The sequence below is a fragment of the Pelophylax lessonae genome (genome assembly GCF_965119305.1).
Source record: "Pelophylax lessonae genome assembly, chromosome: 7".
Lineage (NCBI taxonomy): Eukaryota > Metazoa > Chordata > Amphibia > Anura > Ranidae > Pelophylax > Pelophylax lessonae.
In genome coordinates, this window is record NC_138774.1 from 287166394 (window position 1) to 287194069 (window position 27676).

The 27676-nt window shown below is 42.9% G+C and overlaps 1 protein-coding gene across 1 annotated transcript; it reads left to right on the forward strand.

Moving 5' to 3' along the window:
• Window positions 1-1504: 1504 nt before the first annotated feature.
• PRPS1 (phosphoribosyl pyrophosphate synthetase 1) lies at window positions 1505-18198 on the forward strand. The gene is made up of 7 exons (XM_082263836.1): window positions 1505-1725; window positions 4609-4792; window positions 4875-4973; window positions 7738-7862; window positions 9989-10162; window positions 12813-12972; window positions 17664-18198. The coding sequence occupies exons 1-7, from the start codon at window positions 1604-1606 to the stop codon at window positions 17754-17756; spliced, it is 957 nt and encodes a 318-aa protein (XP_082119962.1). The 5' UTR covers window positions 1505-1603; the 3' UTR covers window positions 17757-18198.
• Window positions 18199-27676: the final 9478 nt, after the last annotated feature.

The window sequence follows — 27676 nt, forward strand, 5'->3', positions numbered from 1 at the left end:
GAGGGGAGAGAGAAGAGAGGAGAGATGAAAGAAAAAAGAGGAGATGAGAGAGGAAAAATGAGAGAGGAAAGAGGAGAGATGAGAGAAAAAAGAGGAGAGATGAGAGAAAAAAGAGGAGAGATGAGAGAGGATAGAGGAGGGAGGAAAGAGGAGAGAGGATAGAGGAGTGAGGAAAGAGGAGAGATGAGATGAAAGAGGAGAGATGAGAGAGAGGAGGGAGGAAACAGAGATGAGAGAGGAGAGATGAAAGAGGAAGGAGGAGAGATGAGAGAGGAGAGATGAAAGAAGAAGGAGGAGAGAGAAAAGAGGAGAGATGAAAGAAAGAGGAGAGATAAGAGAGGTACCAGGAGAGATGAGAGAGAGGAGGTAGAAAAATGAGTGATGAGAGAGGAGAGATGAAAGAGGAAAGATTAGAGATTAGAGTACAGGAGAGATGATAATTCTGGATATCTATACTGGTATGGACTGGGTAATGTGTTAGGATCTATACTGGTATGGACTGGGTAATGTGTTAGGATCTATACTGGTATGGACTGGGTAATGTGTTAGGATCTATACTGGTATGGACTGGGTAATGTGTTAGGATCTATACTGGTATGGACTGGATAATGTGTTAGGATCTATACTGGTATGGACTGGGTAATGTGTTAGGATCTATACTGGTATGGACTGGGTAATGTGTTAGGATCTATACTGGTATGGACTGGGTAATGTGTTAGGATCTATACTGGTATGGACTGGGTAATGCGTTAGGATCTATACTGGTAAAGGAACCGAACACATTACCTAGTCCATACCAGTATAGATCCTACTTTATTACCCAGTCCATACCAGTATAGATCCTATTTTATTACCCAGTCCATACCAGTATAGATCCTATTTTATTACCCAGTCCATACCAGTATAGATCCTATTTTATTACCCAGTCCATACCAGTATAGATCCTTTTTTATTACCCAGTCCATACCAGTATAGGTCCTAACACATTACCCAGTCCATACCAGTATAGATATCCAGCATGAGATTTATCCCCATTGAGATATGATGCAGTGTATATATAAACTGTATATAATAAAATTTGTGATAAACAAAACGATATATACCGTATATGACAAATAATACTAATATATATATATAGATACAAGATTCAATATTTGGGTAATTATTTGGGTAATTATTATATAGAATTTATAACCTCTGATTCTTCCTATATTGAACTGTTATTACTGTACTGTCTGCTATAAAGCGCTGTGCAAACTGTTGGCACCATATAAATCCTGTATAATAATCATGATATTAGAACTTGAGCCACAGCGCCACCTGTCCCTCAACCTGCGCCAGCGCACCCTGACGGGCTCATCCACGCCGCCAGTCCCATTATGGAGCGCCACCTGCCGGTCAGTCCGCGGCAGCACACCCTCTGCCGAAGCCCCGCTACCACGCATGTCTGCGCAGAGAGGCGTGGCCCGCCCGATCCCGCTTGCCATTGGAGAAGACTGCGCAGACGGAGGCGGGGCCAGGAGTTCCGTCCTCCGTTAAGCAAGCCATCGGCGAGGCCGGTGTTCACGGCGATCCAGTGACGCACACAGCCAGCAGAGCAGCGATGCCGAACATTAAGATCTTCAGCGGGAGCTCCCACCAGGACCTCTCCCAGAAGATCTCCGACCGCCTCGGGCTGGAGCTGGGCCGGGTGGTCACTAAGAAGTTCAGTAACCAGGAAACTTGGTGAGTGGGGAGCGGAGGGACGGAGTGGGGGGAGGTGAGGGGACACGGCGGGCGGCCCGGGCGGGAGATGTTAGGAGCCTTCGCGCTGTGAGCGCAGAGAAGTTTTGCGCTGGGCCGCGGGGGATGCCGGGAGTTGTAGTGTCGGAGAGGCGCGAGCGGCCTAGAGAGTGCGAACACGTGACTACAACTCCCAGAGTGCACCGCGAGGCCAGCGCAGAGAGCGAGCCGACCACGTGGGTGCAGAGCGGGGGGGAGGGGTTATTACGTGACAACACAGTGTCCTCTACAGGGTGACAACCCGCCCCCAAATTCTGCCCCTGTGTTGTCACCCCGCCAGCTGGTAGGAACCCCTCCCCCTGCACAGCCATCGCTGGAGAGCGTGTAGATGGAAGTGGGGGCTCCTCCCCCTTTCTTCATGGCTCCTCCTCATCTGGCTATATAAAATGTTGCCTGTGCTGGTCCAGCTCCTCCTCTGGTAGCTACGTAAAAATGCTGGCCCAGTTGTAGGGAGGAGCTGGGCCAGCACAGGCAGCATTAAATGCGGTCAGGTGAGGAGGAGCTGGGCCAGCATTTAATGCAGCCAGATGAGGAGGAGCTGGGCCAGCACAGGCAGCATTTTATGTAGCTACCAGAGGAGGAGCTGGGGCAGCACTTTCCCTAACCTCTGCATTATGTTGTAGATGCTGGGAGAGCCTACAATTGCTGTCTGTGCTGGCCCAGCTCCTCTGCCCCTTGCATTTCTAACCTTTTCATGTGCCTTTCAGAGGAGTGTCCAACAACTATCTGTGCTGGCCCAGCTCCTCCACTCCTCACCTGCTTTCACACCCTTCTTATATAGCTGCTGGGGGAGTGTCCAGTTACTGTCTATGCTGGCCCAGCTCCCCCTCTCCTCCCTTTGTTTGTGTTGGCTTTTTTTTTCCCGGGGGGGGGGGTTACTGGTAAGGGCAACCCATTAATATTAATAGCCCCCCTAACAGTGCGTGTTTCCCATGTGTAGGGCGCCCCATTCATCTCAGTGGGCTGTTGTACACAAGAAAAACCCTAATGAAGACCCTTTTGAGGAACACCCAACCCCCAGGGTAGGCTCCGCCCTCCACCGGTGGGGTCAGGACCCCCATGGCGGATGCTGCCTGGTAGAGGGGAGGGAGACGTTCCTTTGCTGAGCCGGAAGGGACGCACAGAATGACATCAGATCCGGGCTTCGCTCTCACTTTTCCCATCCACTGCACCCCTTTAGCTTCAGTAGAGGGGGGTTATGGGGGAGGGGAAATTGGATCAGGCTGAGGGGGGGGGGAGGTGAAATTGGATCAGGCTGAGGGGGGGAGGAGGTGAAATTGGATCAGGCTGAGGGGGGGGGGGTGAAATTGGATCAGGCTGAGGGGGGGGGGGGGTGAAATTGGATCAGGCTGAGGGGGGGGGGGGTGAAATTGGATCAGGCTGAGGGGGGGGGGGTGAAATTGGATCAGGCTGAGGGGGGGGGGTGAAATTGGATCAGGCTGAGGGGGGGGGGTGAAATTGGATCAGGCTGAGGGGGGGTGAAATTGGATCAGGCTGAGGGGGGGTGAAATTGGATCAGGCTGAGGGGGGGGGGTGAAATTGGATCAGGCTGAGGGGGGGGGGGTGAAATTGGATCAGGCTGAGGGGGGGGGGTGAAATTGGATCAGGCTGAGGGGGGGGGGTGAAATTGGATCAGGCTGAGGGGGGGGGGTGAAATTGGATCAGGCTGAGGGGGGGGGTGAAATTGGATCAGGCTGAGGGGGGGGGTGAAATTGGATCAGGCTGAAGGGGGGGGGTGAAATTGGATCAGGCTGAGGGGGGGTGAAATTGGATCAGGCTGAGGGGGGGGGGTGAAATTGGATCAGGCTGAGGGGGGGGGGTGAAATTGGATCAGGCTGAGGGGGGGGGGTGAAATTGGATCAGGCTGAGGGGGGGGGGTGAAATTGGATCAGGCTGAGGGGGGGGGGTGAAATTGGATCAGGCTGAGGGGGGGGGGGGTGAAATTGGATCAGGCTGAGGGGGGGGGTGAAATTGGATCAGGCTGAGGGGGGGGGGTGAAATTGGATCAGGCTGAAGGGGGGGGGGGGTGAAATTGGATCAGGCTGAGGGGGGGGGGTGAAATTGGATCAGGCTGATTTGGGGGGGGGGTGAAATTGGATCAGGCTGAGGGGGGGGTGAAATTGGATCAGGCTGATTTGGGGGGGGGGTGAAATTGGATCAGGCTGATGGTCTCCTATGTGATGGAAAGTTTTCCCCCTTTTTAGTGTTGAAGCCTACATATGAAAACCTTGTTAGACCAGAGGTCATCAAATTATGGCCCTCCAGTTGTTCAGGAACTACAACTCCCATCATGTCTATGAATGTCAGAGTATTACAATGCCTCATGGGAGTTGTAGTTCCGCAACAGCTGGAGGGGCGTGGTTTGAGGATCCCTGGGCTAGACCAATCACCGCCCATGCATGCCGGAGGGAGATCCAGAATTCTCAGCCCGTTATTCTGTCCAGGATTGATGGTCTGGAGGACTTTTCTTCCAGAACATTTTAGTTCCTCCTCCTCCCAGGTGTTGTCGGTTGGAAGGTTTGGCGTGTTTGGCGTCTGTTTACTCGCTGTGACCTCCATGTTTGATGTTCCACCAAAAACAAACAAATCTCTGTAATGTGTGCACAGGGATTACCGCCTGTGTGCTCCTCGCTGTGCTTGGCAAACAAATGTCCCAATATCTTCTAAAAAAAATGGGGAAGTCCCATCACAATATTCGGAAAGCAGGATAACATTTTGGGGGGAGGGGGGGGGGGTTCAAGTATCTTCAAGCCCAAAGGGGGCATTTTAAACACTTTTTTTAAAAACTGGAAAGAAGAAATAAATAAATCTTAATTTGGTTTGCAGCGTGGAGATCGGGGAGAGCGTGCGCGGAGAAGACGTCTACATCGTCCAGAGCGGCTGCGGAGAGATCAATGACAACCTGATGGAACTTCTGATCATGATCAACGCCTGCAAAATCGCCTCGGCGTGCCGCGTCACGGCGGTCATCCCCTGCTTCCCGTACGCCCGACAGGACAAAAAGGATAAAGTAAGCCAAGATTGTCACCAACGTTGTCCGTCATCTGTCTGTCTTCCGTCATTTCTCCTAAGACGCTCTTCTCTTTATTTAGTCCCGGGCGCCAATCTCTGCCAAACTTGTTGCCAACATGTTGTCTGTGGCCGGTGCCGATCACATCATTACCATGGACCTTCACGCTTCTCAGATCCAGGTTTGTGTTTGTTTGTGTTTGTTTGTTTGTGTTTGTTTGTTTGTTTGTTTGTGTTTGTTTGTTTGTTTGTTTGTGTTTGTGTGTGTTTGTTTGTGTTTTTTTTTTTTTTTTTTTTTTTATAAGAAAAAATTATATTTTTATTGTAAATTTTTTTTTTATTTTGATTTAATATAAAAATACATTTATTACAGTATATTATATTATGGTAATTTAAAATGTATTTTTATTACAGTATAATCAGTTATTAATATACTCTATAATAAAAATACAATTTTACCATTAAATACACAAATATAACCAGATATTCTAAAATAGATATGTAGTAGTAGTAGTATTACTAATATTAATAATTTTATTATACAGTATAATATCAGTTACTAATTAATATATACTCTATAATAAAAACATTTTATTTTACCAATAAATAAAAATATAACCAGATACTCTATAATAGAAATGTAGTGGCAATATTGTTAATAATATTTTATTATAAAGTATAATAGTTACTAATATACTCTATAATAATAATAATTTTAGGTTACCATTAAATAAAAATATAACCAGATGCTCTATCTATAATAGAAATGTAGTAGTAATATTAATATTTTATTATACAGTATAATATTATTACTACTACATTTCTATTATAGATAGAGCATCTGGTTATATTTTTATTTAATGGTAACCTAAAATTATTATTATTATAGAGTATATTAGTAACTATTATACTTTATAATAAAATATTATTAACAATATTGCCACTACATTTCTATTAGAGTATCTGGTTATATTTTTATTTAATGGTAAAATTGTTGTTTTTATTAGAGTATATTAGTAACTGATATTACTGTATAATAAAATATTATTTATTAACAATATTACTACTACATTTCTATTATAGAGTATCTGGTTATACTTTTATTTAATAGCAAAATAAAATTGTATTTTTTATTATAGAGTATATTTTAATTAGTAACTGATATTATACTGTATAATAAAACATTAATATAATGTGAATACCACTACATTTCTATTCTAGAGTATCTTATTATATTTTTATTTTAAAAAGGTAAAATAAAAAAACTTTATTGTAGAGTATATTAGTAACTGATATTAATATTTTATCACACAGTATAATATCAGTTACTAATATACTCTATAATAAAAATTGTTATTTTTTTCCCCCATTAAATAAAAATATAACCAGATACTTTATAATAGAAAAGTAGTAGTATTCACATTATATTAATGTTTTTATTATACAGTATAATGTTACTAATTAATATACTCTATAATAAAAATGCAATTTTATTTAATAGCAAAATAAAATTGCATTTTTATTATAGAGTATATTAATTAGTAACTGATATTATACTGTATAATAAAATATTTATTATTAACATTACTACTACATTTCTATTATAGAGTATCTGGTTATATTTTTAAATTACATTTTTATTATAGAGTATATTAATTAGTAACTGATATTATACTGTATGATAAAATATTAATAACAATATTACTACTGCATTTCTATTAGATTATCTGGTTATATTTTTATTTAATGGTAAAATAAATTGTTATTTTTATTATAGAGTTTATTAGTAACTGTTATTATACTGTATAATCAAATATTATAATAAAATTTAGTAGTAATATTGTTAATAATAATATTTGATTATACAGTATAACAGTTACTAATAAACTCTATAATAAAAATAACAATTTATTTTACCATTAAATAAAAATATAACCAGTTTAAAATTTTACCATTAAATAAAATATAATCTAATAGAAATGCAGTAGTAATATTGTTATTAATATTTTATCATACAGTATAATATCAGTTACTAATTAATATACTCTATAATAAAAATGCAATTTAAAAATATAACCAGATACTCAATAATAGAAATTTAGTAGTAATATTGTTAATAATAAATATTTTATTATACAGTATAATATCAGTTACTAATTAATATACTCTATAATAAAAATGCAATTTTATTTTGCTATTAAATAAAATTGCATTTTTATTATAGAGTATATTAATTAGTAACTAATATACTGTATAATAAAAACATTAATATAATGTGAATACTACTACTTTTCTATTATAAAGTATCTGGTTATATTTTTATTTAATGGGGGGGAAAAAAATAACTATTTTTATTATCGAGTATATTAGTAACTGATATTATACTGTGTGATAAAATATTAATATCAGTTACTAATATACTCGATAATAACGTTTTTTTATTTTACCTTTTTAAAATAAAAATATAATCAGATACTCTAGAATAGAAATGTAGTGGTATTCACATTATATTAATATTTTATTATACAGTATAATATCAGTTACTAATTAAAATATACTCTATAATAAAAATACAATTTTATTTTGCTATTAAATAATAAAAGTATAACCAGATACTCTATAATAGAAATGTAGTAGTATTAATCGTTTTTTTTTTTATTATACAGTATAATATCACTAATTATTTTAATACTCTATAATATAATTTTAATTTACAAATAAAAATATAACCACATACTCAATTGAAATGTAGTAGTAGTAGTAGTGATAATAATTATTGCAATAATACTTATTTTTAATATTCTGGGGTTAGAAGTAATTTTGCAGCAAAAAATACAAATTTTAAATGTGTAAAGTGTCAGGAAAGGCGTGGTTGGGCGTTGGTTATACAATGCGGGTTCCATATCGGTCTTCCCGGTCTGATTGCTCCATGTTTTGCTCTTGCAGGGCTTCTTTGACATTCCGGTGGATAATTTGTATGCTGAACCCGCCGTATTGAAGTGGATTCGGGAGAACATCGCCGAATGGAAAACTTGCACTATAGTGTCACCTGATGCCGGAGGTGCCAAAAGGTGAGATTGGAAATGCTGTTTCTGGAAGGGCCCATTCTCCTCTCAACTTCCTGTTTTGAGGTGACAACACAGAGCACTTCCTCCTATATGGTGACCGTTGTGCTTCTGCGTTGTCATCCCGCGGCATGGGCTTCCGATGAAGAATACATTTTATTTTCATTTTGTTTTATTTTTTTTTTTTTTTTTTATATAGCTGAACGTTTGGTAGAAAATGTTTCATGTAAGTGATATATAAAATCACTTTGCATGGACCAAGTATTTTTACAAGCCCAGGTATTGCCTGTGCAGAGCTGTGGATAGGAATCTAGCAGACTCCACCCACTACATGAGGGGGGTGGAGACGAGTCCACTCACTCTGCACAAGGCGAGAGACCAGATCTGCAGGAGGGGCCCAGCATACTCCGCCCACTACAGAAAACTACAGCAGGGGTGTGGTGACCAGGCCAGTCACCCTACACAAGGGGAGAGGAGAGTTGTGGGAGGGGCCCAGCAGACTCCAACCACTACAGGAGGGGTGGAGACTTCACAAGAAGAGAAAGCAGAGCTGTGGAAATGGTGCAGCAGGCTCCACCCACTACAGAAGCCTAAAGCAGGTGTGGTGATGAAACCAGTCACCCTACACAAGGGGAGAGAGCAGAACTGGGAGGGATCCAGCAGGCTCCACCCACTACAGGAGGGGGTGGAGATAAAACCAGCCCCCCTGCACAAGGAGAGAGCAGAGTTTTTGAATGAATCACTGAAATTATCTTTTTGATCTAATTTTGAAATGCACCGATAGAGAAGTGAAAGGAGCACTTTGAAAACACATCAGATCTCAATGGGGAAAAAATCTAATGCTGGATATCTATACTGGTATGGACTGGGTAATGTGTTATGATTTATACTGGTATGGACTGGGTAATATGTTAGGATCTATACTGGTATGGACTGGGTAATATGTTAGGATCTATACTGGTATGGACTGGGTAATGTGTTATGATTTATACTGGTATGGACTGGGTAATATGTTAGGATCTATACTGGTATGGACTGGGTAATATGTTAGGATCTATACTGGTATGGACTGGGTAATGTGTTAGAATCTATACTGATATGGACTGGGTAATGTGTTAGGATCTATACTGGTATGGACTGGGTAATGTGTTAGGATCTGTACTGGTATGGACTGGGTAATGTTAGGATCTATACTGGTATGGACTGGGTAAAGTGTTAGGAAGGAAAGGATGCCACATCGTTTCATGGAAATTAAAATTATCACCCAACAGAGGGCTGAGTTCAAAGACCCCGAAAATCAAAGTGAAAAAATTATGCCGCAGGCGAGTCCATTTTGCTGAAATTTCATTGCTGCAACCTCAGAATGCTCCTCAGTAGTTTGTGGCCCCCATGTGCTTGTATGCATGGCTGACAACGTCGGGGCATGCTCCTAATGAGAGGACGGATGGTGTCCTGGGGTATTTCCTCCCAGATCTGGACCAGAGCATCACTGACCTCCTGAACAGACTGAGGTGCAACCTGGTGGCGTCGGATGGACTGAAACATAATGTCCCAGAGGTGTTCTATTGGATTTAGGTCAGGCGAGTGTGGGGGCCATTCAATGATATCAATTCCTTCATCCTCCAGGAACTGGCTGTATACTCTCACCACATGAGGCCGGGCATTTTCGTGCACCAGGAGGAACCCAGGAACCCACTGCACCAGTGTTGGGTCTGACAATGGGTCCAAGGATTTCATCCCAATACCTAATGGCAGTCAGGGTGCCATTGTCTAGGCTGTAGAGGTCTGTGCGTCCCTCCATGGATATTCCTCCCCAGACCATCACTGACCCCCCACCAAACCGGTCATACTGAACGATGTTACAGGACGCATAAAGTTCTCCACGGCTTCTCCAGACCCTTTCATGTCTGTCACATGTGCTCAGGGTGAACCTGCTCTTATCTGTGAAAAGCACAGGGTGCCAGTGGTGGAGCTGCCAATTCTGGTGTTCAATGGCAAATGCCAATCGAGCTCCACTCAGGCCACCCTCATGAAGTCTGTTTCTGATTGGTAATTTTGGGTTTTTTTTTTCTTCTATTTGGTCAGTATTAGTGCAGATTCTCTTATTGCATCTTTTTGTGTTTTTATTCCAGAGTCACATCCATCGCTGATCGCCTGAACGTAGATTTTGCTTTAATCCACAAAGAGAGGAAAAAAGCGAATGAAGTGGATCGGATGGTCCTGGTGGGAGACGTGAAAGATAAAGTGGCCATTCTTGTGGACGACATGGCGGACACCTGCGGAACCATCTGTCATGCTGCAGACAAGTACGTGCCGAGTATTTATTACTTGAGGTCGGAATATCTGTAGGGGGGGGGGGGTCTTGTTGCTGAAGGAAAACATTCCATACGGGATTGTTACAAACCCAAATCTGGCCCCAGAAGTGGGCCACTCATCAGCATCTCTTATTGAATAGCTGGGTCCTTCAAGTGGGACGTTACCCACTCTTCCTCTTCCTCCTTCCCTCCCTCCTTTACCATATTTGGGGGGGGGGGGGGGGGATATGTATATCATTTAAAATTGTATTTAGGTTTTTGCCAAAAAAAGAAAAAATCCAAATACGGTAGAGGAAGGGCACAGAGGAGAGGCCAGGCGATCCAAGCGATTCCAAGTAAAATGTAGGCAATAAAAGATGAGCTTCACTCTCCCTATAAACCTTCATTATTTTTAACCCTCATGCTGGCAGCATTCGTAAATGGATAGGAAGGTATTTTATATTTATTTGTTCTAACCACTTCAATACCGGGCACTTTCACCCCGTTCCTGCCCAGCCCAACTTTCAGTACTGTTGCATTTTGAATGACAACACTACCCACATTTTTATCATTTTGAGAGCTCTTTCTTTTTGTGGTATTTAATCACTGCTGGGGTTTTTATTTTTTTGCTTAAGAAAATGGAAAAAAAGACCAAAAAACTTATTTTTTTCATTTGCAAAATTGTATAAGTAATGTTTCTTCTTCATTGATGAGGCGCCATTGGTGAGGAGACGATGAGGAGACATTGATGGGCGCAGGTGATGGGACACTGATGGGCACTGGTGAGGGGACATTGATGAGGAGGCACTGGTGGGCATTGTTGAGGAGACATTTATTGGCATTGTGACTGGTGAGACTGCATTGATGGGGCACTGGTGTGGAGACATTGATGGGCACTGTTGAGGGGGCATTGGTTAGGAGACATTGAGGGGGCATTGGTGAGACGGCATTGATGGGCACTGATAAGGGGGCATTGGTGAGACAGCACTGGTGAAGAGACATTGATGGGCATTGGTGAGGAGGCATTAGTGAGGAGATATTGATGGGCGCTGGTGAGGGGGCATTGATGAGGCACTGGTGGGCATTGGTTAGGAGACATTGAGGGGGCACTGGTGAGGAGACATTGATTGGGACTGGTGAGGGGGCATTGGTGAGACAGCATTGATGAGGCACTGGTGGGCATTGGTTAGGAGACATTGAGGGGGCACTGGTGAGGAGACATTGATTGGGACTGGTGAGGGGGCATTGGTGAGACAGCATTGATGAGGCATTGGTTAGGAGACATTGAGGAGGCACTGGTGAGGAGACATTGATTGGGACTGTTGAGGGGGCATTGGTGAGACAGCATTGATGAGGCACTGATGGGCATTGGTTAGGAGACATTGAGGGGGCACTGGTGAGGAGACATTGATTGGGACTGGTGAGGGGGCATTGGTGAGACAGCATTGATGAGGCATTGGTTAGGAGACATTGAGGAGGCACTGGTGAGGAGACTTTGATTGGCACTGGTGAGGCGGCAGAGATTGGCACTGATATGCTGCAATGATTATCAGTGTAAATGTCCCCTGTAACTGGAAAGTCGGTTTAGTTTCCGCTCACTGACAGCGCTAAGGAAAGGAAGCGCTGGTAAGCGACATTTGTTTTCATGTGATTGGACACAGCTGATCACATGTAAAAGTGCCTACGTCATCAAACCTTCTGGCAATGACACGTATTGATGTGCCATCCTGGAGGAGTTGGACTGCCGGGGCAACCTCTATAGGGTCCAGGTATTTCCTCATCCTACCAGTAGTGACACTGACCCCCTCTATAGGGTCCAGGTATCTCCTCATCCTACCAGTAGTGACACTGACCCCCCTCTATAGGGTCCAGGTATGACCTCATACTACCAGTAGTGACACTGACCCCCTCTATAGGGTCCAGGTATCTCCTCATCCTACCAGTAGTGACACTGACCCCCCTCTATAGTGTCCAGGTATCTCCTCATCCTACCAGTAGTGACACTGACCCCCAGCCAAATGCAAAACTAGAGAGAAACAGTCAGAAAAGATGAGTAGGGAAAAAATTTTAGAAATATTGTAAAACCATTCCTGTTTTGGAGGTGGTCTCATTGCTGACCATCTAGTGCTCCTGTTGTTCAGCTGCTTTGCTGTTAATGAAATTAACAACCCCCTCTGCTACTTGACTGACCAGATCAATATCCCAGTGGTTTACTTGACTTGATGCTATACTCTGAATAAAAAGTGTTCCTTTTCTAATTTTTTTTTTTTTTTTTTTTTACATTTCTTCAGTTACTGCCTGGCCCCACCCATGCCTAGCCAAAGGTCCTATCTTTCAGTAGGGGAGGAGGGGCTTTCTCAGCTAAACACACCCTCCTGCCTGAGCGAGCCGCAGATGGATTCTAGGAATAAATGCTACATGAATCATCTGCGCTTAATAAAGATGGTCACAGGCAGCTGGGGGGGGGGGGTTTCTCAACAAAATCATGGAGATATTAATAGATAGGGGAGTTTACTTATTAAATATTAAAAAATTAATAAATTAGTGTTTGTTTTTATTTATTATTTTGGGGTTTTTTTTTTTTTTTTGGTTTGTGAATATCGGCTGTAACGCTGCTTGTATCCACTTTAAGAAGACTTAATTTCTTTTCCCCTCTCTGTAGACTGCTCTCCGCTGGAGCCACCAAAGTTTACGCCATCTTAACCCACGGTATCTTTTCTGGCCCCGCCATTTCTCGGATTAACAACGCATGTTTCGAAGCGGTGGTGGTGACGAATACAATCCCTCAGGAGGAAAAGATCAAACATTGCTCAAAAATTCAGGTATGTACACAAATAGGTCAGCTGACGTGTGCAGGACAGGGCACAGGACGGATGGTTTAGCGTTGTATGGAGAGGAGCCCCCTGGTGGTGAATCTGCAGATGACAGCCAGTACTGGGTCACTTTGTATCTAATGCATACCTGTAATGAAAGGTTCAATATACTTTGGTGTTACTAAGAGCCCATTCAGACTGGCGTGACATGACTTTGGGGGACGACCTGTGAAGTCGCGTGCACCGCGACTTGCAGACTTCACATAATGGAAGTCTCCGCAAGTCGCTCCGAGGTCGCCCCAAAGTAGAACAGGACCCTTTTTCTAAGTCGGAGCGACTTGTGTCGCTCCTATTGGAACGGGTCCTGTACTACTCAATGGACCGCGACTTAGGCTGACAAGTCGCGCTAGTCTGAATGGGCTCTAAACCCACAACAGTAAAATCAGTGTGTATTTGCAGTAAAGCATGCTTGTTATAATCACTGTGGAACTTAAGGGGTTAATCCCCTCTGCATTGTGTAACAAGGCTGTCTGATCCTCCCCTTCCACTGTCCCCAATCCATCTCCTGATGGAAGAGAGCCTTTGCACATGCTCATTTTGGTGTGTATTTCTAATTTTTCTTGTGTGTTTTCTTGGGAGGGTGCATGTGATCAGCACAGGGCCAATCAGCACTGTCCAGACAGAGGGTCAGGGGTCCTGCATCCTCTATAGGACAGTCGGAGGTGAATGAAAACTCGTACAAGTACAAGTTTTAACCAGGAACAGATAGAAGTCACAAGACTGCTATATAATGCTGAGAATAGATATTTAGCAGATTCTATTTACTAAAACTATTGCATTTCCAGTGGGTCTGGTAACACTTGAACCTCTTTGGTTCATTTTTATCTATCTATCTACATACATACAAAAAATATAGCTATGTGTGTGTACGTGGTTTTGCGCAGCGGGGCCGCCCTGCCATATTATATATGCGTTGGGCGGTCTGGAAGTGGTAAAGGATTATTTTTGTATGGGGAGACTCCTTTAACATATTGGTGTCTCGGATTTGCACCGATTTCTGCCTCGGAAATTCCCGTGACTTGCAATGACGCCCTAAACGCGACGTTGCCACGATTCCCGCCTGACAAATCGCGCAAAACAGAATTGCGGGTTGCCTGCCGCCCAAACAAAGTGCCCAAAAGAAGTGCAAGATCTTCTTTTGGGCTACAGGCGTCCTGCAATTCCGTGATTTTACCGCGGGCGATGACCGTGCTGCGTTTGGGGTGCCATTGCAAGGTCACGGGAATTGTTCAGGTGTCCCTGCGATTTCCAATGATTCGTGATTGGGGGGTAGAAAGGCGGCGATTCCGCCCGGGATCCGAGACGCCTAACTGACAAACTCTGCATTGAATGTTTACATATCCAATGGGGGGTGGGGGTGGGTTCATTTGTTCAGGCAGCAGCTGTTACTGCCATGCTGAAGGGGGAGGGGGGTTTAAATTTAGTAGCCTGGATTGCATTTGGCTTTTTAAAATCCCCATTATTGCCCCATTGTTCGTAGTTTTTTTTATTTTTGGCTTTGGAGAGCCTAATACATCATTATTGAAGCTTTTCTCTGTCTTTTTATGTCCCACGGTATTTGCGCAGCAATTTTTCAAGGATTAAAAAAAAAAAAAAAACTAAAGTTATCCCCATTTTGTTTTTTTGCATGTGAAAGATATTATGGCAAGTAAATAAATGCCTAACATGTCACACCTTTAAAATTGCGCACGCTGGTGTAATGGCACCAAACATGGGTACTTAAGTCACCATAGGCGACGCTTTAACCTTTGCAGGTTACCTGTTTCAAGTTGCAGAGGAGGTCTTGGGCTAGAATTATTGCTCTCACTCTAACGTTCAGTGATACCTCACATATGTGGATTGAACGCTGTTTACATATGTGGGTGTGGCATAGGTAATGCGTTCACTTCTGCGTGCGGGGACGGGGCACTTTTAATTTTTTGGATCAATTTTATTCCTGTTACAAGGAAAATAAACATCCCTTGTAATAGGAATAGTGCATGACAGGTCCTTTTTATTATGGAAAGATCTGGGGTCAATAAGACCCCACATTTCTCCTCCAGGCTGGAAAGCCGGAGGTAAAAAAACACAATCCATCTTGGCTTTCCAGACGAGCTCACGGCAGTACTTACAACTGCCAGGCCGGATAAGACGTTGTAACGTCGCACCAGGGCCTCAGTCCTAGAGACTCCTGGGGACCATCTGGTCCTTGGTATTCTCTATAGTGTACATCCGTCGCCAGCAGAGTCCTTCTCCGGCTTGCTGATCGCATGGCGAGCCAGTAGAAGCAGGGGGGATTATCCTTCGGAATTTCCCCACTCAAAGCCCAGGGCGTTATGATGTACTGTGGTATGGAAATGGTTAAGCTGAAGCGTTGCAGGTAGCGAAAGTCTACAGAATAAGTCAAGCAGGGAGATCCTTGCACTGCAGGCCCTCCAGTACAGCTTCCTCTCCAGCAAGGAGAACCATGTGCAGCACAGTAGCGACATCAAATCTCAGGAGACTAGAGGTCAAAGGCAGCAGTGCCTTAGATCTCACACTGCAAATATACAGCTATGGGGCTTCAGAACAAAGCCTTGGCACTGATCCAAAGTGAATGAAGCAGAAGCAGGGAGATCTTTGCACTGCAGACCCTCAGGTACAGCTTCCTCTCCAGCAAGGAGAACTGTGCACAGTAGTGACATCCAATCTCAGGAGACTAGAGGTCAAAGGCAGCAGTGCCTTAGAGAATGCACTTCAGATAAACATCTGAGGCTACTGAACAGGAAAGCCTTGGCAGCGATCCAAAGTGAATGAAGAAGCAGGGAGATCCTTGCACTGCAGGACCTCAGGTGCAGCTTCCTCTCCAGCAAGGAGAACCCTGCACAAGCAGGGACATTAAGGAGACTAGCGGTGAGACAGCAGTGCCTTAGATCTCACACTGCAGAGATACAGCTAGTAGGTTCAAGGCCTAGGGGGGTGCCTAGGCTCAGGAAGTTCATGGCTGTTTTACAGAAAGAAAGGTTGATTTATAAGGGGTACTGCTTAGGCACAAATAACATTTGTAATGATTTCCTTCCACATAGCAAATGTTACTTTACGAGTTCAGTTCCACCTTAGAGGAGCTTCATCCAAGTTCCTTGCACTGCAGGTACAAAAGATAAATGACTCCTGCACTTGAGGGGTTATCTTGAAACGAGTATCCTGAGAATGCGATTCAGGTTGAATGGACGTATGTCCCGTCTGTGCTGCCACTCTCAACAGGTCGTGGTAATCCAAACAAAAAAAATCCAAAAAAAGGAACGGACAGAGGGCGCACCAGCCTAGTGCATTATCTTTAAAACAATAAACATACACATTGTACTCACAAAACAAGTTGGGAAAACGGGCAAACATGTGCAATCAAGGACCACCAAGACTCTACACTGGGCTTCCTCTGCTAATGCAGGCCGTGGTGGGATGTTGACCTCCAAAGAGCCTCTTACGCGTTTCGGGGTGTCCCACTTTCATCAGCACTGCAGGCCCTGAGGTACAGATTCCTCTCCAGCAAGGAGAACCATGCTCAGCACAATAGTAGCCTCGAATCTCAGGAGTCTAGCAGTCTGAGGCAGCAGTGCCTTAGATCTCACGCTGCAGATATACAGCTATGAGGCTACAGAACATGATTGCCTAGGTGCCAATCCAGAGAGGTAATGAAGGAGAAACGGGGAGATTCTTGCACTGCAGGCCCCTCAGTTACAGCTTCCTCTCAAGCAAGGAAGAACCATGTGCAGCACAGCAGTGACATTGCCTCTGGAGAATGGCAGTCTGAGGCAGCAGTGCCTTAGATATCACAACTGCAGATATACCGCTATGAGACTACAGAACAGCATTGCCTAGGCACCAATCCATAGTTAATGGAGAAGCAGGGAGATTCTTGCATTGAAAGCCCTTCCGGTACAGCTTCCTCTCCAGCAAGGAGAACCATGTGCAGCACAGTAGTGACATCAAATCTCAGACTAGCAGTCTGAGGCAGCAGTGCCTTAGATCTTTCTCTGCAGATATACAGTTATAAGGCTACATAAAGTGCCTAGGCCAGTATCTCTCAACCTTTTTACCCCAGAGGAACCCCTAAAATCTTTAAGGTGTCCAGGAACCCTTGCTATAACAGATTCATTGGTGGTCATAAAAATGGAACCCCAACAGTGCCTGTCAGCCCTTACAGATGGCTAAAAAGATCACTGGGTTTATGGGGTTGGGTATATGCATCTGGCTTTGCCAAGTAGTTTTAGTACTGGAGCTGTACAGGCACCCTCAAATGGGAGGTCAATGAGCCACAGCTCAGGGTACCCCTAGAGACCTTTGGAGGAACCCCAATTGAAAATGTTTGGCTGATGCGCTTAGAAGTACACTGTTATTTCTCTGGAGGAATCAAGACAAAATGTAAATCTGGGTTGCATCATTCTGTATCTAGGTTGCTGTAGTCAAATGCAGGTGGAGGGGGGTTTGGTCCTCTAGTAGTGGCCAGTGGTCCCTGGTGTGGATCAGGGGGTGTACAGCAAAAAAGACGTCTTGACTTTTGAACCTAATCCCTTCTAGATATTTTCTGGAAGATTAGTAAAATCTTCACTTCGAGTTCAGATCAATTTTAAGAGACCTAAGATGAAATTTTTGTATAATTTTATTTTTTTTCCCCCTCTCAGGTAATCGATATCTCTATGATCCTGGCCGAAGCCATCAGACGGACACACAACGGAGAATCTGTATCTTATCTCTTCAGCCATGTCCCTTTATAGCACCTCGCCTTCTCAGACAGAATGTTTCTCGAATACTTTGTTCCCCTGTTTACTTCTAAAAGAGGCGTGAACGACCCTCATCATTTCATTGGTTCCTCATTCCTTTTCAGTCGAGGCAATGGGGATGATATTTATTTTCGCTAATGGGCTCCAGGCCCTTGGGCTATTCAGGGAACATGTTGAGGCCATCCATAATTTTTATTTTTGTAAAAGTGTTTTAATTCTCTGGTATGGAAAGTTCAAGATAAATGGCCAGTTGTCAGGATGACTTTTTGAAGTGTTTTGTTCTTGAGTTTTTTTTTTTTTTTTTTTTTTTGGTTTTTATGTTTTAGATTTTCGTATATATTCTATAGTTGATAGAAGTATCCCATTTTTGTGCTTGGAGACACTTGTAGCTTGCCCATTTTAGGTAGAGCAACATTGCTTCCAGATGGCTCAATCAGAACCCTTCCTCTTGCTCTTAGCGGGGCTTCCTTGTACTTGTGTTCCGTCCCCCCTAATTTTGACCTGAGCAGCCAATCGCTAGGCTTTATAAAGCTTACTTGGGGTGCTCCTACCACAGGGAGGTTAGGGTGCTTTCCTGCAGCAGGGAGGTGGCGAGGAGCACAAGGCTTACCTAGGGTGCTTTCCTGCAGCAGGGAGGTGGCGAGGAGCACAAGGCTTACCTAGGGTGCTTTCCTGCAGCAGGGAGGTGGCGAGAGAGCACAAGGCTTACCTAGGGTGCTTTCCTGTAGCAGGGAGGTTGGGGGGGGGGGGGGAGCACAAGGCTTACCTAGGGTGCTTTCTGGCAGCAGAGAGGTTGGGAGGGAGCACAATTCTTACCTAGGGTGCTTTCCTGTAGCAGGGAGGTGGCGAGGGAGCACAAAGCTTACCTAGGGTGCTTTCCTGTGGCGAAGGAGCATGGAGCTTTACCCATGGTGCTCTCCTTCAGCGAGGGAACACAGAGCTAATTTGGGGTGCTCTCCTGCAGTGGTGAGGGAGCACAGAGCTTGCTTAGGGCACTCTTCTGCAGTGGGAAATGGAGAGGAAGCACAGAGCTTGCCTAGGGCGCTCCCTGCAGCGGAGAGGCAGCGAGGGAGCACAGAGCTTACCTAGGGTGCTCTCCTGCAGCGAGGGAGCACAGAGCTAATTTGGGGTGCACTCTTGCAGCAGGGAGGAGGTGAGGGAACACGGGGTTTACCTAGGGTGCTCTCCTGCAGCGGTGAGGGAGAAAAGAGCTTACCTAGGGTGCTCTTTTAGGTAGCGGGGAGGTGGCGAGGGAGCACTAAGTTTACCTATGGTGCTCTCCTGCGGTGAGGGAGCACAGAGCTTGCCTAGGGTGCACATCTATGCTCCCTTACTGCCTCTCTGCTGCAGGAGAGCACCCTAGGTAAGCTTGGAGCATATTTGGGCTGCACTCCTCCAACAAGGAGGCCCTAAGGAAGCACACAGCTTACCGAAGGTGCTCTCCTACAGCAGGGAGGCAGCGGTTAGGGAGCATAGATGTGCACTCTAGGTAGGCTGTGTGCTCCCTCACTGCATAAGTATACCTTGTTTGGGTGGTGGGCTATTGGCAAGGACTGCCGCTGTACCTTGAATGAGCATGCAACAGTGTCTTCTAAGATGTCCTTAGTTTTATACATTTTTATTGGAGGTAGAATGATGCACTCAGGAGAGAATATCTTATATAAAGTACTATTCTTAATTGAGACTTTGACCATGTATGGAAAATGGAATTGCCTTGGTTGGAATTGGTACCTTCTGAATGAGCACTGTTTAAAAAAAAAAAAAAAATTTCTGTATTGAGTATAGTACAGCTTGCCCACACGTCACGATCCGTGCCATTCCCTTCAGGCAGCGGCGTAGTGCCAGGGCTTGACCTGACTGCAAATAAACTGTGAGAATTGTTTACATGGGTCCTCATACTGCCAAGCTGGTTAATGAAGGGATGGGACAGTCGGGTTGTGTGGCTGGCTTTAGAGACCGGATAGTACTAACTAAAAGCCCTGCTTGGCCAACTTTTTACTTCCCCAGTATTGTACGATGGGTTGGAAATTTCGGCAAGGATTTTTTACCATGTGTCTCTACTGGGGATATTTCGCCTTTAGGAAACCATGGATTGGAGGTCTCCAGGAAAGCATTAAAGCCTTCTAACCTTTCTGGTGTCTCCCTTGGAGAGATTTTACATCACTTGACACCCCCTCCTTTTCACCAGGACAGGAAGCAAGGGGAGTATCAGGGTTATAGGAGCGACCTCCTTCCCCATCTTATCTCATGGATGTTGCTCACTAGATCAGAGCTGCTTGTCCATCTTCTTGGCTCTACATCCTGCACTAGTAGGAGCTCAAGACTCCAAGGCTCATAGGGATGAAAGGGGTCTAGAACGCGGGCCAAGCTAGGAAGGAATTGACGAGCTGATCTCCAATCCGATGAGCAATGTTGGTTGCAAATTATCAAGGTGTTATGTGATGGAACGGTTTGTTCCCCCCCCCCCCCCCCCCCCAGATGTTTAAACTCTACATTTCCCATAAAGGGTAAGACCTCCTTAAAACAAAGGGCACTTATTCTTTTTGCCCCCTTGACCTACATAACCCTCCATCCCTTTCCACAGATGCATATTTACCTTTTATGCAATGGCCACAGTTCTGCTGTTTTACATTCGGTGGCACAAGTCTTCTGTCTTAACCACGCCTGTGCATTATGGGGCAGTCTCTGATCCTCTGGCTGGGGCCACAGCTCCATAGAAGTCTATGGGACAATATGACCCACCTCTAAGCCCCTTGGACAGGGAGGCATGGCCTCAGGAGGAGGCTGCTCTTTATATTATATGCAGATTGAGCTGCCAGTGTGCGGTGCTTTTTGTACCCATAGACCAGGGGTCTCCAAAATGTATTTTAAAGGGCCAGTTTATGCTACTTCAGTCTTTTGGGGGGGGCAGACTGTGGCTTGTGGGAGTAGAAATGCCCCAGCATCAGCCTAATTGAATGGAAAGAATAGTTCCCCATTGATGGTGTCCTATCATTGGTGTCAGTTGGTGGAATGGTGCATCAAGGGCCAGATAAAAGCAAGCAAAGGACCACATCCAGCCCCTGGGCTGCAGTTTGGAGACCACTGCCATAGACTATGGGGCAGTCTCTATTTTCTCCAACTGGGGACAGTTCAATAGAAGTCAATAAGACACTAATATGCCGGATGTAAACAGAGGTGGGCATTGAATGCAAACAAGCAGCTGGAGGGCCACTGCATGTAAAAAAAAAAAAGGGGGGGGGGGGCACTGGTTGTAAACAAACACTGGGGAGGGGACACTGGATGTGAACAAACTAAGGATCAACAGATTGGAGGCCGATATTCACTTTTTTTGAAGTATTGGCCCCAAACTTGCCGATATGACCATTATTTCTTCAAGGGGTTGTACCAGGGTGCTGGGTGCAGCTAGAGGCGTCACCCCAGTGCCGTCGCTCGGAGCAGACCGCCGGCTTTCTTGTAATGACAACTGAAGCAGCTGAGCAGCCACTCTGCTGTCATTACAAGGAGCAGGAGGTGACATCGCCTTCCCCCCCCGGCTGAAGACGCGAACAAAGCCAAATTTGTCTCTGATCGGGTCTCCGATGTAAAAACCGGGAAGCGACGTCATGACATCACTTCCAGGTGCTGGAGCTTTAAAGGCGCCATATTTGAAAAAAAAAAAAGACCGCATTCAAAAGAGCCTAACTTGGCGTTTTGGAATGCTTTCAATTGCAAAGGAGAGATTTGGGGTCTTTTTAGACCCCTGATCCCTCCATAAAGAGTACCTGTCACTGCCTATTGATGTCACAAGGGATGTTTACATTGCTTGTGACCACAATAAAAGTGATCAAAATGTTTTTTAAAAGGACTGTGAAAATAAAAACTTTAAATGTGCAGAATATTGGCCTGAAGAATGATCAGAAAATCGATATGGGCACTGCAAAAACAAGATTGGTCGATCTCCAAAATAAATAGGGAGGGGACGCTGGATGTAAACAAACAGCAAGGGCCTCAGCGGTTAATTAGAGGCAAGTATGCATCTGTGGAGGATGGGGGGAGGGGGGCTAAAAGGAAAAGGCCCCCCCCTTTTTTTTTTTTTTTTTTTTTTTTTTTTTTTTAATGCACTTATCCCTTAAATAGAAATCAATTAGGTTTTGAAACCCTGTGATCTGCATCCACTCTGACTGCGTATGTACCTACTGTTTCTTTTGAAAGAGCCATGTACTGCATAATCATTAGAATGCTGCTCCACTGTGATGGCTTCATGGATTCATTTGAATTTTAAAGTTGTCCCAAAACATTTCAGCAAAAATCCAACAAGTGTGTAAGCAAAAAAATGGGGGGGATGGGGGTAAAGAAAAATCGGTACATCCTGCAATGCATACAATTTCCACATTGTATGCCTTTAAAATTACAAGTGCAGAAAGAAAAAATGTATTGATCTGCCAGAAATCCAGTGAGCTGCTAACTTATATTTAGGGTGACAACGCTGCTTTTGCTGTGCTGAAATCCTAAGCGGTGTTGTCAGCCTTGGCGAAGGCCCCCCTGCTGGATTGGAATGTGTTCTGTATTTCAGTAAGGGAGACTCAGGCAGGGCTGACACCACCAGCTTGGGATTTCTAAGCAGCTGAGGCATCATTGTTGGCTTTTTTTTTTTGTACTTTGGGCATTTTTTGGGGTTAACCACAGCGGATGTGTATTGTTTTAATGTTTCGCAAAGATATATCGATTTATTATTTAATTTTTTTTTTTTTTTTTATTATTATTATTTTTTGCCCAGATGGGTTAAGTGATGGGTAGCAAGTGAGGATGTCGGCCCTTCCCCTTTTTTTTTTTTTTTTTCTCCTTTTTTTTTTTTTTTTTCTCAACAGAAAAGAGGATGTCTGTTCTATTCTAGATCCACGTCTGCTTCTTTATCTCCTTTCGGTTAGCCAGTGATACGAGTTTTCAGTTTCTGACTGCTTGCTTCTCTCTGAAGACCTCCGGCCGCAGGACATGCGTCTGGTGATATAACTGTGATCTCTATCTACGTACATATGTATAGAATGTTGACTATGAATATTTGTTGTGACGGCTTGCAGGGCATTTTCTAATAGTGTGCCCAATCAGAGTGATATTTAATGAAAATGTCTAGAAAAAAAAAAGTAATTGCATTACTCCTTAAAAGCAATATTTTACTGTGGTTTTATTCCTGTCTCTCCTTTTTATTTTATTCAATAAAAACATACTATACTTAGTCTCTGTTTTGTTGTCTTTTATTCCATAATGGGGCATTATATGTATTTGAGATTGCTAAGGACTACAAAATTGTGCCCCCATGTAGCTGGCAACCGAAAAAGGGCCACCTATTGCCAGACCAATCATTTCAGCAACAATCCATAAGGTTATATGTGCATTATAAATAACAGCGCTTGCTACATAAATGTGTACATAAATAAATATATGAAGTATATAATATAAAGTGCTAAAAATAAAGTGCCAAATTCTTACAAGAATGAAAGTGCAAAAATACAAAAAGTGTTTCAAAAGTCCTCAATATTTTGAAACACTTTGTATTTTGCACATTTGTTGTACATTTTTGCACTTTCATTCTTATATGGATTGTATGCATTTGGCACTTTATTTTTAGCACTTTTGTAACTTTATATTGATTATATACTTCATATATTTATGCACTTGCTACATAAATGTTTACATAAATATATGAAATATATTATATAAAGTGCAAATAGCATACAATCCATATAAGAATGAAAGTGCAAAAATGTACAACAAATGTGCAAAGTACAAAGTTTCAAAATATTGAGGACTTTTTAAACACTTTTTTTTGTATTTATTTTTGCACTTTCATTCTTGTATGCTATTGGTACTTTATTTTTAGCACTTTTGTCACTTTATATTATATACGTATTTATGTAGCAAGCGCTGTTATTATTAATTATTTATAATGTGTGTGTATATATAACCTTTAACAGCACTTGCTACATAAATATATGGAGTATATAATAAATGTAAAGTGACAAAAGTGCTAAAAATAAAGTGCCAAATGCATACAATCATATAAGGGCTCTTTCACACGGGCGTTCCTTTTTTTTTTTTTTTTTTTTTTTGTAACGGACACGGATGACACTTGTGTCATCCGGTCCGTATGTCCGTTTTTCATCCCATCCGTTTGCGGATGAAAAACTGACATAATGCATGTCTATGTAAATACGGATGTCTGCGGATGACACCACTGACATCCGTTTTTGCTTCCGTTCCGTTTTTTGAAAGGAAGAAAAAATAGGCTTCTCCTCCGTTCAAAAAAACTGAACTGACAAAAAACGGATGTCAGAGGATGATCATCCGATGACATCCGTATTTACATAGAGATACATTATGTCAGTTTTTCATCCGCAAACGGATGGGATGAAAAACGGCCATACGGAACGCCCGTGTGAAAGAGCCCTAAGAATGAAGAACAAAAATACAAAAAGTGTTTCAAGTCCTCAATTTTGAAACCCTTTTTGTATTTTTGCACTTACATTCTTTTATTGATTATATGCATTTGGCACTATTTTTAGCACTTTTGTCAATTTTACTTTTATATTTGTGTACTTGGATAACAGCACTTTCTACATAAATGTGTACATAAATATATGAAGTATATAATCAATATAAAGTGACAAAAGTGCAAATAGCATACCATCCATATAAGAATGAAAGTGCAAAAATGTACAACAAATGTGCAAAGTACAAAGTTTCAAAATATTGAGGACTTTTTAAACACTTTTTTGTATTTATTTTTGCACTTTCATTATATGGATTGTATGCTATTGGCACTTATTTTTAGCACTTTTTGTCACTTTATATTATATACTTTATATATTTTTACGTAGCAAGCGCTGTTATTATTATAATGTGTATATATAACCTTAACAGCGCTTGCTACATAAATATATGAAGTATAGAATGTAAAGTGCTAAAAATAAAGTGCCAAATGCATACAATCATAAGAATGAAAGAGCTAAAATACAATAGTGTTTCTCACTATTTTGAAACCCTTTTTGTATTTTTGCACATTTGTTGTACATTTTTGCACTTCCATTCTTTTATGGATGGTATGCATTTGGCACTATTTTTAGCACTTTTGTCACTTTATATTGATTATATACTTCATATATTTATGTACTTGGATAACAGCACTTGCTACATAAATGTGTACATAAATATATGAAGTATATAATATAAAGGGACAAAAGTGCTAAAAATAAAGTGCCAATAGCATACAATCCATATAAGAATGAAAGTGAAAAAATGTACAACAAATGTGCAAAAATACAAAGTGTTTCAAAATATTGAGGACTTTTGAAAATAATATATTTTTTTTTTTGTATTTTTACACTTTCATTCTTATATGGATTGTACGCTATTGGCACTTTATTTTTAGCACTTTTGTCACTTTATATTATATACTTCATATATTTATAATGTACATATAACCTTTTAACAGCGCTTGCTACATAGATACGTACATAAATATATGAAGTATATAATGTAAAGTGACAAAAGTGCTAAAAATAAAGTGCCAAATGCATACAATCCTATAAGAATGAAAGAGCAAAAATACAAAAAGTGTTTCAAAAATCCTCAACATTTTGAAACACTTTTTGCATTTTTATACATTTTTGCACTTTTGTTCTTCTATGGATTGTATGCATTTGGCACTTTATTTTTAGCACTTTTGTCACTATATTTATTAACTACGTACATAAATACTATGAAGTGTATGTGTAGCAAGCACTGGTTTTTATTTAGTCCTATATCCCCCTTGGGTGAACAGCAGCTGCTTTTTGTCTCTTCTTACACCATATATGAGTGCAGGTTTTCTAATACAATTTTTATATGTGCATTTAGGCCGCATTCACACCTGAGTGTTTTGTAGCTCAAATGCTAAAAGAAAATGCAGTAAATTAACCACTTCAGCCCTGGAAGGTTTTACACACCTGCCCCCTTACCCCCCACCCTTTATTGACCAGGCCATTTTTTACCATATGGCACTGTGTTACTAACCACTTCCCCCTACCGTGCCAATTCTGGCTCCTACATGTAAAAACCATCTTTCTTTCCTCGACTGACACAGCTTCTGGTATTCCTAACTATTGGGTTTAACTGCCCCCTTCAGGAGTAGGACACTAGGCAGAAAATAATTCTGGCTACACCCATGGGCAGTCCCAGGGGTTTTTCTCTTTCTGCTATAGGGACTCCCTTGTTTTTTTTTTTTTTTTCCTGCCTAGTCAGGAGTAAGGACCGAGTTCCTTGCTGGGCTCTTCGGTCCTGGAAACTGGTACCTGGTTTTGATAGGTATTTGCTCCCATTTACACCCAGATCGTCTAGGTCTCTAGGTGTTCCAAGTGGAAGTTAGAACCTCCCTAAACCTGCCTACAGTCCATTCTGAATGTTCCAGTTCCCAGGAGGCTGCAGGACCATTCGCAGGGCGCAGTAGGGAGCTGGCTGTGAAGCTGCAAGGGGTCACAGCCAGCTTCCATAGGAGCCAAAGACTGTCAATGAACTGGCCCAGGTAAGGACAGCGCTGGATCCCTGGACAGGCAAGTGTTCTTTTTCATTAAAAGGCAGTGTCTACTCTACAGTATGTGCCAGTTTTAAAGGCCTGTTGCAAGTGAATACATTTTTTTATGGAAAGAAACTACGCTACAAGCGTAAAGAATTTAAAGTGGACCCTTCTAGGCCATCCCTACACAGATGTGCTATAGGGCTCTGCCCACCAATTTAGGAAGATACGGGACTCTGTTTGGGCTGCAGACATGCTGATATACCACAGGGTTCCCCTAGGTCCCAAAGGCTGCGCAGAGCCCTTTGATGCATCTGAGCATGCACTAGACCATCAAAGATGATGGCACCAATAAGGAAGGTGGGGGGGGTGGACGCTAGCAGTTAAGGAACTAACGTTCTCCTTTAAAATGCTGTTGAGCTTCTCGAAATCTTGGGAGGTGATAACTGCCTCTACTGCAGTAATATTTTCCCCAGTTAGGTCTACAGAACACCTCCCCTATGTTATGGAGGAGAGATAAATTTAGCCCCATTCTAGGGAGAGAATGCTGCTTCTCCATAGATACAGTACAGTGAGTGTTGTCTTAGAGCAGGAACTGGCAGTATCCCTAGATGAAATGGGTGATGTGGCAGCCAAAGCTACATGATTTATTGTACGTAGCACCAACAGTTTGTGCAGATAATGATATAGTGCAGTAACAATATAATTTAGGACAAGAGGGTTAGGAGGGCCCTATGCGTAAGAGCTTATGCTCTAAATGGGTGGGGCAAGTGATACAGTGGTGTGGAATGAGCTCGTAGAGAAAGCGACAGTTAGAGTTGTTAGGTAGAAGCGGCATAGGCTTCCCTGAAGCAATGAGTTTGTAGGGATTGCCCAAAAGCAGACAGTAGAAGATAGCTGGACAGACTGAGGTAGGCAGTTTCGTAGGAAGGAAAAGGCTCTGGAGCGATAGGGATAAGGAGTTCCAGAGAATGGTAGAGGCTCTGGGGAAATCCTAGAGGTGAGCTTGGGAGGAGCATAGAGAATGATTTGGTTGATATTTTAGGATGAAAGTGGTGGATGTTGCTGTTAAGTTTTTGGCATTTTGCTCATTGGGTGAGCAGAAACCCATACAGGGATTGGCAAAGACGACTGGCAGACATTCACGTATCCAGCCGTTAAATCCTACCCCCTTCCATCTGGAAAAGTGCTAGAGGTGAGCATGGGAGGCGGTATAGGGAGGAGTGATAAGGACAGTCTGGGTATATTTAGAAATAAAGTTGGTGATGTAGCTGGGAAGAGTTCCACATGGTTTTGTATGTTAGTATTTTTAGGTATTCATTTGATGGAGGAGGACATAGTTGTTGGTAAGGTGCATGAGTTTTGAAGCAGCATTTTCATAGCC

What these genes read in the sequence shown, in the direction of transcription:
- PRPS1 (XM_082263836.1), top strand. Translation starts at nt 1,604, where the DNA reads ATGCCGAACATTAAGATCTTCAGCGGGAGCTCCCACCAGGACCTCTCC. An exon ending in GACAGGACAAAAAGGATAAA is followed by an intron (nt 4,793 to 4,874) that starts GTAAGCCAAGAT and finishes CTCTTTATTTAG; the next exon opens with TCCCGGGCGCCAATCTCTGC. An exon ending in ATCTGTCATGCTGCAGACAA is followed by an intron (nt 10,163 to 12,812) that starts GTACGTGCCGAG and finishes CCCTCTCTGTAG; the next exon opens with ACTGCTCTCCGCTGGAGCCA.